This window comes from Adiantum capillus-veneris, chromosome 1 (genome assembly GCF_014529385.1).
Source record: "Adiantum capillus-veneris isolate H3 chromosome 1, ASM1452938v2, whole genome shotgun sequence".
NCBI lineage: Eukaryota > Viridiplantae > Streptophyta > Polypodiopsida > Polypodiales > Pteridaceae > Adiantum > Adiantum capillus-veneris.
In genome coordinates, this window is record NC_140931.1 from 149,779,553 (window position 1) to 149,791,188 (window position 11,636).

The following is an 11,636-nucleotide window of genomic DNA, read 5'->3' on the forward strand; positions in this document are numbered from 1 at the left end:
AGCTTATATATTTAGTATAAAGTTGGGATTGGAAGAAGAAAAACAAGAAGAGGTGGAGGATGGGAAGATCGAATACATTTCATGCTCTGATGCATGATGATGCTATGAGGCAGAACTTTTGCAGATTTGAATTTTGATTTCACTTGTCCAAATCTGTTTATTTTAATTTTACATTCAGACCAAAATGCAAGTGAATGGACATCTCATTGATAATTTAATTCATGATGGCATGCCCTACTACTTTGTTCTCTTGAGGCGAGCTTAACATTCTTGTTTAGTAAGAAATGTAATGTAAAGTATATAGCTATATACTTTACTTGAAGCGTGCTGCATTTTCGGTAGCTTGCAATACACATGGCCACATCCACTCAATCCCATAGATACTTTACTTGCAACGGGCTACATTTTTGGAAGCTTGCAATACACATGGCCACATCCTCTCAATCTGATAGAAGAGAAGCGAGATGTTAAATCCAAGCTTGCTTTGGTTTTGAGAGAGAGAACTGAGGGAGACAAGAAGTGATGAAACAGCTTTACCTTACATTTCTTACTAAACAAGAAAACTGAGGGAGACAAGAAGTGATGAAACAACTTTACCTTACATTTCTTACTAAACAAGAATGACAAGCTCGCCTCACCAGAACAAAGTAGTAGGACATGCCATAGTGCACCAAATTGAGGCTTCAAGAAAACTGAGGGAGACAAGAAGTGATGAAACAGCTTTACCTCACATTTCTTACTAGACAAGAATGACAAGCTCGCCTCACCAGAACAAAGTAGTAGGACATGCCATAGTGAACCAAATTATCAATGAGATGTTCATTCACTTGCATTTTGGTCTAAATGTATTAATTAAAATAAACAGATTTGGAGAAGTGAAATCAAAATTCAAATCTGCAAAAGTTCTCCCTCATAGCATCATCATGCATGAAATGTATTCAATCTTCCATCCTCCATCTCTTCTTGTTTTTCTTCTTTCAATCCCAACTTTATACTAAATATATAAGCTTTGTATCCGAATGTGAGTTCTGGACACAACATTTTGATTATAGCCTTGAACACTTTGTCGGCAATTATCACCTCCCTTTTTGCTTTCTCCAGCACGTGCCGCTTCTCTGAAAATTTTACCTCACCTATCTCAGCGTGCATGTAATTTTCAATTACTTCAGATACGGATTTCATATCAAAATGTAATAGTGTTCTGAAGTTTCCTGAAGAGTGGAACACATGCAACACGAAGAACGCATTTGCTTCCGCATTTAAGCAACTGCTCACTATAAAAGCGTCAATGTTACTGTAAACACTCAGAAATGTACACTGTACAGTATTACTCCGCCAAAGTCTAGACACTCATAAATGAACACTGCACAGTACCACTTGCAACCAAACAATGTAAGTAGCATCACAAAACTTACTACAAGCCCAACTAAATCCATGGGACTCTTTGAAGGGGATCGGGGAGCACCACAGACGGAGAGTGAGAGAGAGAGAGAAGGAGACACACACGATGTGGGTGGGGAGACTCCAAAGAGTGAGCAACCCCCTATACACTTATGCTATGTATAAGGTATACAAGTCAGTGGGCGTCCAGACTCTGGGCGGCCGGACAAAGCACAGGCGCCTATACCCCAACAACCTCCCACTTAAAGGCGACTATGCCTTTAAGCAAGGCAACCTAGTCTAAAGACTACAAAAGGTGAGAGAAAACCGCTCTCAACCGATACCCACTGGCTGGCTGTGATCGTGTGCATCCGACTGTCCTGCTCCCGTGTAAGTCCATACACCACCAGACGTACCGCACACATACTGCAAGTATGTACACAATACCTGCATATCTCCCTCGTGCACTATGCCATCATCAGTCAACAAACGACTGACAATCCCAACTGCAAATGCTCCCACTGCAGCTGCGATATCCGGTCTCAAGATCAACATCTCATACATGAGACCACCGAATGCCGATGCAATGCTAGCGGGCCCTGCTAGCTCTATGGAGCATGCATCAACATATATATCCCTGGCAATAGGCATCTCTGACTGACAAGGCGTGTCAGCCACATGCATCTCCTGACTGTCCGCAAAAGACCCATCAACCTGTCGTGCAACCTCAGAGCAAACCAGCTGCTCTAGGTGTCTGCTGGAAGACATATCCTGCACAACTATATCCCCATGCTCACTGTCGAGCATAGAAAGGAATGACTGCATAATCGCTGACATCTCAGTCTCCTCTGCAATCATCCACTGCAAACATGACCACTCAATCTGCTGTGACTCACTAGAGCTCTCATGCTCTAACTCCGTATGCATAGACTCTTGCACAACGTCCTCCAGTTGTGACTCACTAGAGCAAGACCGCTCTACCTGTCTATCCTGCATAGAAGTATCTCGCACAACTGACTCTCTGCTTTGCTCAGTCACTAGCAAAGCATGCATGTCTGACTTTGTCACCTCTCTATGTGACTACTCAAGTCGTGCCCCAACTGTGTGCACAACACTACTCTGCACTCCATGCAAAGCATCCTGCAACCCACAAGCAAAAGAGACTCGCCTACTCTCTCGCTGTCTACCTGGCTGCATGATCACAGAGACAGCACCGTCTCTCGCGTGATCCACATGCAATGGGTAACCTGTACCACTCCTGGCACCTCTCGCAATCACTAGCGAACCCAAATGCATCACAAAATCTCGCTCTCGTAGCGAAATCTGACATCCACAATCTCTAAGCTGACCAATCGAGATCAAACTCATTGTCAAATCTGGTACATAGCGCACATGTCGTAACAAGTAAGATGCACCACTCGGTAATGACAGTCTCACATCTCCTACACCTGCTATCGCATGCACCGATCCATCGGTCAAACGTACACTGCCAAGCATCCCGCTAGAATAGCTACAAAACCATGCACGATGCGGCGTGACATGAAACATAGCATCTGCGTCTAGCAACCACTGCGAAGGGAGTGCACTATCCACATGTATAGCATCTCGTGCATAGCTCGAGGTAAAAGTAACATCCCCGTCACTAGTATACTCCGACACTACATGTGCCTCAACTGTCAAAGCAACTGAGTCCATGGCATCACTACATACATCTCTGAGACTGCCATGTCTCCTACGATGTCGCATACGACAAAAACAACGCCGTCTAACGTGTCCAGAATGACCACAATACCAACATGTCACCTGTCGGCGTGCTCGTGAATGTACATGTCTCACACGAGTCCGTGATGACTCAGATCTATCATACATATCATGTAATCTGCGCCAAAGTTCTCTCGAAGCAATCTCATACATAACAAGAGCAGATACAGATTCCGCAAGGTGCAAAGAGAGCGTAGATAGTGCCATCTCCTCTAGCTCCTGCCACTGATTGTCAGACATATTTGAAGGTCTACCTACATCACCACTCAATGGTCGATGCAACCCTCGCTGTGTCAATGCATCAAGCATACACTCTCTCCATGCCGCAAAGTCCGACCCATCAAACACGCGCATCTGTGAGAGGTCACAATCTGATCGATCACCTGTCTCTGCCATGAGCACAAGTAGCAAGCTAGATAGCAAAACCACCTCACCAACAACACCTTGAAACTGTCTACAAATATGGCTAGAAACACGATGTAAAACCTGTGAGACACACTCCAAAATAGAGCTCCCGCAATGTCAACCAAATCAGCCCTAAACTGGCTCGAATCGCATCAAACAAAAGTCTGCAAATATGGCTGTAAAATATGGCTGCAAATCAGCCCCAAAACAGCCCCAAGATTCAGCTCTTAAACAGCTGCATAAACAAGTCACAAACGTGTCCCAGATCAGCCTACAACTGAGCCATACATGGACACCTGCAAAGAGGAAACAATGGCTGAAAATTCAATGCCCAAATAAGACCTCAAACCTGCCTGTAAACTTGTAAACCTGTGGCTAAAACCTGCTGAAAAACCTCAAGCCATTAGTGCTCGAATCCGGCTACCTAGCTCGTAGCCACACAAGCATACATCACAATACTCACTCCTGTGAGTGTGCCAAGATAACTGTACGCCTGTCAAACCCGTGAGCTAATCACCAAGCCCACAATGTGCAGTATCGATGCATACACACGCACAAATCTCCCACCTGCAGAGAACACCGCACGCAAATGCTGAGTGCAACCCGCAATCTCTACCTAGATCGCATAAATGATACGCATAAAACTCCTTGAAAAATTTCGCCAGAGTTTTGACGCACAATGGCTATCAACACAAAATAACCATTGTCCCTCAAGCTCAATACAATGAGCAATCAATGTGCATCAAACTACACTCAATATACATGCATAAGCTTTGCAAACCTGTGTCCAACAAATGCTCACAAAGAGTACCACAGGTGATCATACATGTCATCCATAACCAACCTCTGCACTTGCTTACAAGATCTACTGCTCACCACATAAGCATACATAGAGCATTACCCGCTCAAACACCATGTATGCAAGCCACAACACTGCAGAAGAACCACTCAACTGCAACTGGCAACACCTGTGGGAGTACTAGACTCAACCTGTACCTGGGAATCAAACCCGATCTTGTAACACCTCATATGTGCCTGCTACCTGCAGTGTACACGGGTAAGCTGTCTGCAGCAAAGAAAACAACAGAGCCTAAAACTGTCATGAAAAACAGTCTCTGTGTTTTTAATTTCAGACCCACCTGCACTCCGAATCAAAAAACGATTCCTTCTACAAAGTCGTAGAGCTCAAAGCCAGCTCCGTTTTGAACCAAAAAGTTTTGGAATCGGAGCTCTGTAGCTCAAGTTATGAGCAAAACAGTAGACTGCTGTCAAACTGCCAAAAACTGAACGACTTTCTTCTGTGCTTCTTTGAGCTCATAGAAAGGCTCAAACTCACTTCCCCCCTCGATGCGTGAGCTGAATGCATCAATCTCACAATGCTTCCATGTCTATGGAAGCTCCAAGCTCCAACCTGTCGCCGAAAGTTTGCCCGACGAGGGAAAATGATGTACACTATGGGCTGATCTGTAGAGGAACTCTGATCTGTGAGCACTAGGAAGCTCCTGAGAGCTCTCCTGCAAGCCGGAGAGTGAGAGAGAGAGAGAGAGAGAGACACACACACACGATGTGGGTGGAGAGACTCCAAAGAGTGAGCAGCCCCCTATACACTTATGCTATGTATAAGGTATACAAGTCAGTGGGCGCCCAGACTCTGGACAACCGGGCAAGACACAGGCGCCTATACCCCAACACTCTTAAGAGGGAACATCTAACGTGCTCAACTTGTGTGTGTGAGAGACATTGTGGCATTTAAGAGTTGAGGCTGGGTGGTGTGGGACACGCAGTCTTGTAGGTGCATGTCTTGTCTTCGGACGACACTCGCTAGCTAGGGGTATCGCATCGGAGATTGAACCAAAAATTTTAGGACTTTCAAAAGAATAACAAATGTCAGCCTATAAAATACACTTGCATGCAATATACAAAGCACATATATATATTACAGACATAGAAGGCATATTAAGTCACACATACCTAGATACTATCGCTCAGCCACTATCCCGTTTCATTAACAAAAATTAACCTTCACAAAGAATGCGCAGCATGAATAGATGAGGAGTTGAGAAACATACCTCCTTGAAGGTTTCGTTGAAGGAGACCCGATGACCATCCCGTTCTGTGTCGACAAGAACACCATCACAATCAAAGAAGATGGCCTCGGGAAGAGCAGCACGAGCTATCAGGGTGGCAGTACGACGCCCATGGCTACACGAACGGAGAGGAAACACAGTTCTCCGAGAGCGAAGGCAAGGATTAACGAAGGAGCTACAGAAGGAAAGAGAGGAGGTGGAAGGCGCTGATGAGGAGGATGATGGGCATACAAGCCTCGCTGCGAGTGCAACATTTTGCTGCTGCTGCACACTCGAAGCAGCCATTCTACTCTTAACTTACGGACTCGCGCGAAAATTTATGCTTTCCATGTTGATAGGCAAAGTCGTTTCCACCACAAAATGGCCGTTTGATCAGTTGGTCGTTTTCTTTTCCTTGCCCTCCCCTTCTCCAGAGGTGGGAATGGGATGTGACCAAATGCAAGCAAAAGATTTTAACATGGCAGTCTCATCAAGCTTCTATCTCCCCAAGAGCTTTCTTCTCAACCATTAATTGCTCCCCTCTCTAATTTATTTCTTGTCTTGTTGGAATCAAGCTAAGTATCAACTTCAATAGATCATTGCCCTGTCAAGAAACCTCCTCTGGGGGGTCAATTGGGTCAAAGCAAAAATTCCAAAGTAGCTTGGCACACCCACTGTCTACCTAAAGAGAAGGGAGGTCTGGGCATCCTCAATCTGAAACTCATCTCCACTAATCTTGCAGCTTAATGGATACTCAAATCTACCAGCTCCAATGATTATTGGGCTGCACTTATCAAAAGGGATATTGCAAGGTTCAAACTTCAGAAGTACAAGGCATGGACAAGGCTATCATTCAGGGATCTGCTGCTTTCTCCCGCTCCTTTTATCCCAGCTGGTTTAAAATTAGTCTGCAAGATGTGAAGTGCCTGGAATCTCATCAAACACTTATGGAAACCCTGTAAGGACTTTTTGACTAATCATTCTTCTTTTCTACTTGATTCTTTTTGGTTGGGTGTTTTTGCAACCCAAGCTAAGAAAGGCCTCTGTAGGAAATCTCACGGGTGCTTCAAAGCTAGAATTACAACATAGGGAGATGTAATCTTTTATGGGAAGCTCAAGTCCTCCCAAACCTTAGAGTCTGCGTTCTCTATATTTTTAGTTGATGCTTCTCGATGCATAGAGAGAGCAAAGCAATGTATGTCCCACCTGAAGATTCCTACCAAAGCTAATCAATTAACCAGTCACTCTTCTCATGTAGTCAAAGAGATATACAAGAAATTTAAACCCATAGAAGAAAAAGATCAACCAAAAATGGAGGGTAAACTAGACCTGCAAGCAGTGGACTTACATGTTTAGATGCTTGTGGGCCTATCCACATGCCACCAAACATAGTGTCCTATTGTGGTTGATCATTCATCAAGGAATTTAGTCTGGTTACAGAGCTGCTAAAGCTGGAAACAACACTGGTTCATGCTCCAAACGTAAAATCCATATTGAGAACTGTAAGCATGTATGGTCCAGTTGTAAAATCAACCAGCTAGCGTCAGTTTTTGTCAATGTATTATCCTCCATGTCAGTGGAAGGACCCTTGAATTTCAGGATCTCGTGAGTCCTCCTGGGTTAAAAAAAAGGATGGATGTGCCACTATGGAACATCTGGCGAGGGTATATTATGTGGTTCATATGGCTTCAAAGGAATGCTTCAATCTTCAACTATGCTAATTCACTCCTCTTCTAATTATTAAAGTTGTATGAGCTCCAAAACTTAGCTAGGAAACTATGTAATATGATCTCTGAGGCCTCAGTTGATGGATCTACCCCTACAGACATTCGATGTAACTTTGAAGGCAAAAATGGAAGTCTGTTGTTCCAAAATTCTTCCATTCTTCTAGGCTAAGGGTGAGAGACATGTTATCTTGATGTATCAGTTTCGGGGCCATCCTTTATCCTACCTATAGAATCATGCACTATTTTTGTTGTTCTCTTTAATATAAAATCTACTTCTCTCTCTCTCTCTCTCTCTCTCTCTCTCTCTCTCTCTCTCTCTCTCTCTCGAAGCGTGCTACATTTTCGATAGCTTGCAATACACATGGCCACGTACACTCAATCCTATAGATACTTTACTTGCAGCAGGCTACATTTTTGGTAGCTTGCAATACACATGGCCACATCCACTCAATTCGATAGAAGAGAAGAGAGATTTTGAATCCAAGCTTAATTTGGTAGAGAGAGAGAGAGAGAGAGAGAGAGAGAGACAGAGAGAGAGAGAGGAGGAGGCGGAGGAGGTGAGTGTTGAGCCAGCAGAGGATCACACCCGCATTTTTGCTCACACCCATCATTTTGTAACCATTGATTGTAATAAATGTCTTTCCGACATTAATTTTGATTTGAGCCATTCATTAAGTAACGGGACTCAATTGAGTTTCCAGCCTGTAATCCCGACGTAATTTCACCTGCTGATGTAAATAATTAGAGATGTTCTCACCTCCAAGGCTGAGGTATATAAGCCAAAGTTTTGTAACCTAAAGGGATTCAATTATTAATCAAAGGGGGTTTTGGAGCGCCGTGACTGTGTCTGAGAGAGAGAGAGTGAGAGAGAGTCTTATCTTCTTGCTACGCGAGCTACGGGGCCGCCATTGGAGAAGCGACACCACCATTGTGTTAGCAACGGTGAGAGCTACGCACAGATACCAAGAGTGCGCGCTATCGGCTTCTATGTGTGGTAAGTTCCTACGAGCTTCGGTGTGAGTTTTCTTCCAACTCGTGTGTCGGAATAGAGTGTGCAGCATATCTATAGAACCACAACGAGTAGAGCTACACATTAGTACCATCGGGGTCAAGTTTCGGTCACCTGTATTTTTCGGCCTGTCTTCATACGTGTTTACCGCACGGAGTGGTTATAGGTTGATTTTGCAGTTCAAGTCTTTAGGGTGTTGTTCTTACCTAGTGTATAGACTTCCCCTTGAGTTTGAGATCGATTCGATGATTCTAGATCCTGTTTCGTATAGCATTCGTTCGTAGTACGGATTTCAGTCACTTGCGTATTTTAGAACTTAGATTTGATTTCCTTAGTAGTGATTGTCATTAGAAGGTCGAGTAGGTGATTTGACACCCACCTAGTTGTTTCCATGCGCCTGCGGGTCAAGCTCCGTCCTCGTCTGACAAATTCTGTTGTTGGTTGAGTTCTCGCTATTTAGCTTCCGCTAGCGGCGTAACCGCCTTAACATTTGGCGCCGCTGCCGGGGACGAGAGCCCTAAGTAGGTGACCTTAGACTAATCCTACGAGGTGAGTCGTATAAACTACTTTGTATACTTTAGTTAGAAAAGATCTAGGAGTGGTGGACTCCGAAGGTCTCGAGAGATACTAGGAAGTGGGGTATTCCTGGGTCTTCCGTGTTGACAGTATTTTTAGTTTAGCTTAGATTAGATTGTTTTTGATGGTGTTTAAGTGGTTGTTGACATAAAAAGCATTTGCTACTCCTTGTGTGGTAGTAAATCTCTTTATATTTTCAATTGCAAAAAATCCATTTTATGATTAGAAGTAGCTTAGGTAGGGCCTGATTTGATCCTGACCTAGAGCTATCAATTGGTGTTCTATTTGCTTGATGTGTTTGATTGCATGTTAGATCACTGAAAAAGTCTCTTTGGTAGTGAAATATGCAATAAACAAAGTTCAGAAAAATTTTCTGTGTAACTGATTGTTGCTGAGCACTTAAAAGAGCTATTGGAAGAGTTCTGTGCTGAAAAACTGGAAATCTGCAACTTTAGACATCATACGCGTATGATGTCTTAGGACCTAAACAGAGACTAAAATTGAAAATTTGACATTGCCAGAGTGTTTAGAAGGGGGGTTTTACCCTAAGATCAACTTAAAACAAGAACATTAACACTCAAAGAAACCCAAAAAGACAAGTCGGAGTCCAAGAAACGCAAAGAATAGGAAATTTTGGATTCAAATCTTGTTTTTACATTCAGACCTGACAAAAACACTTGAAATTCAATTATAAACATTGGAGAAGGCTTAAAACCAAAAATAGTCAAAATCTGGGACAAAAGACATCATACGCGTATAATGTCTTTTGGCACATCCACTGCTTATTTTTGATATCTGACCTGACAAGATTGTTACAAACACTGTAGAAAGCATAAATATCAAGTTTGGACCCAAATTGATGAAAAAGACATCATACGCGTATGATGTCTTTGACCTAATTTTGGACATATTTTGATACTTTGCTAACACAGATCCATTGTAATAGCTGTCTAGAGGTTATATTTCAAGTTTCATCCCATTTGGATCACAATTGACCCAAAAAACAAGTCAAAAGCGGAAAATTGCCAAGAAAAGCCTAAATTAGCCATAACTTGCTCAAACAGAGTTCAAACTGAATTTTGTGAGTGAACAGAGCATAAAGGGGTCACTGAGAGTGAGCATAACCAAAATAGTCAAAATCTGTGAAAAAAGACATCATACGCGTATAATGTCTTTTTCAGCATAACAGTAACAAAATTCTCACCCGATGAAACAGAAGTTATCCCACTGACAAGATTAAACAATTGACAAAGAATCAATCAGTTTGGATCAATTCTGACCACAAAAACCTGGGAAAACAAATTGCCAAGACGGAAAAGTTAAAGTCCTTCAGGGGAATTAATGAATTTGAGATCGGGCAGGAATCTCCGGAATAATCAACCAAAACAAGGGGAACCAGCAAGTGTCAGATCAACCGAGGGAAGTGTAAACCAAAGTTGGGTGCAACCATTGGAGCCGATCTTTGAAGGAAGTGTCTCTGATACTTCTTCGGAGAGATCTTACGAGATTTTCACCGAAAACTTGGAACACTTGAACCTGAACAACAGAGAAAATATGGCAGCAGGATCATCAAACCCTTCCGCCACCATGAAGCTATTGTTCATAAAATACCAGTACGACAATGAGCAAGGTGCCAAGATCTACAAAGATGGAATGGACCGCTATTGTGTAAAGATAGAAGATAGACCTAGTGAGTTCAAGGACTTAGTGCCTGTGAGCTATAGCGGAGATAGATATCTAGATGACGAGGGTACCATGTACTTGGTAGTCCTAAACCCTAACATTGTGGACAAGTGGGGATTGATGGGCACCAAAGCCAAAATAGATGAAGAACTCGAGGAGAAAGCACCAATAATGAACTTCCCTAATGCGAGGTTAAGAAGAGAGAATGAAACTACAAGGATCAACACTGATAACATCTATGTGGGGCTGTACAAATATAATAATGGGGAGCAAGATCTCTATTATAGATGTGAAGAACCCTACACCGGAGAGTTGACAGACAAAAAAAGACTCTATGTCTTTACCTACACAGAGGGATCGGAAGTGAAAATTGCCGCTTACGATAAGTATGGCAGGCAATACTCAACAATGGGCAAGAAAGAATTAGAAGGATATACATACTTTGGGGGACCACTACATCAGTATTATGTTACTTCTAGCTCACATAGACCAGCACCAACAACTGGAGTGCACAACTCAATGACAACAGGAGGACAGAGAACTCAGGTTGCTGACTCTTTCAGTCAACCTTGGGACTCGAAGCTCGGACCAATGGGATCATTACATTCCAGAGAGTCAATGGAGAAGAATCGAGGTAGTGCAGTTCCAATCCCCACCTATACCACGCCAGGTCCAAGGTTTGAAGCGGAACCATCACATTTACCTCCCAGTAGTAGATTCAGGGCAGGGGAACCGACAAGGGTAGCCCATGAAGTCCATGATGCTAGAGAAAGCTTTAGCCGAGACACAGGAGCAATGAGATTGGTAGCAGATCATAGACGTATGAGACCATCTCAAGTAGCCAAGTGTATGCCAAAGAAGTATGGTGGTTCAGGAGATCCGTATGCACATGTGTCACTCTTTAAGCAAGTCTTAAGAGCTGAGCAGATAACAGATTTCTATACACAATACGAGGGATTTGGTCTTACTCTAGAAGGTACGGCATTGACATGGTTTCAACCACTGAACATAGGGGGATTCCATGACATT

The 11,636-nt window shown here is 43.2% G+C and overlaps 1 protein-coding gene across 2 annotated transcripts in view; it reads right to left on the minus strand.

The window, feature by feature from the left end:
• LOC147465792 (Haloacid dehalogenase-like hydrolase (HAD) superfamily protein) overlaps nt 1-5,978 on the minus strand; it is a 38,832-nt gene extending 32,854 nt beyond the window's left edge. Inside the window, exon 1 of one of the 2 annotated variants that reach the window (XM_086521891.1) lies at nt 5,616-5,978. In XM_086521891.1, the coding sequence (XP_086378017.1) occupies nt 5,616-5,918 (303 nt within the window). In that variant the 5' untranslated portion in view covers nt 5,919-5,978. The remainder of the gene's footprint in view (nt 1-5,615) is intronic. The other variant, XM_086521899.1, reaches the window with a different exon arrangement.
• Nucleotides 5,979-11,636: the final 5,658 nt, after the last annotated feature.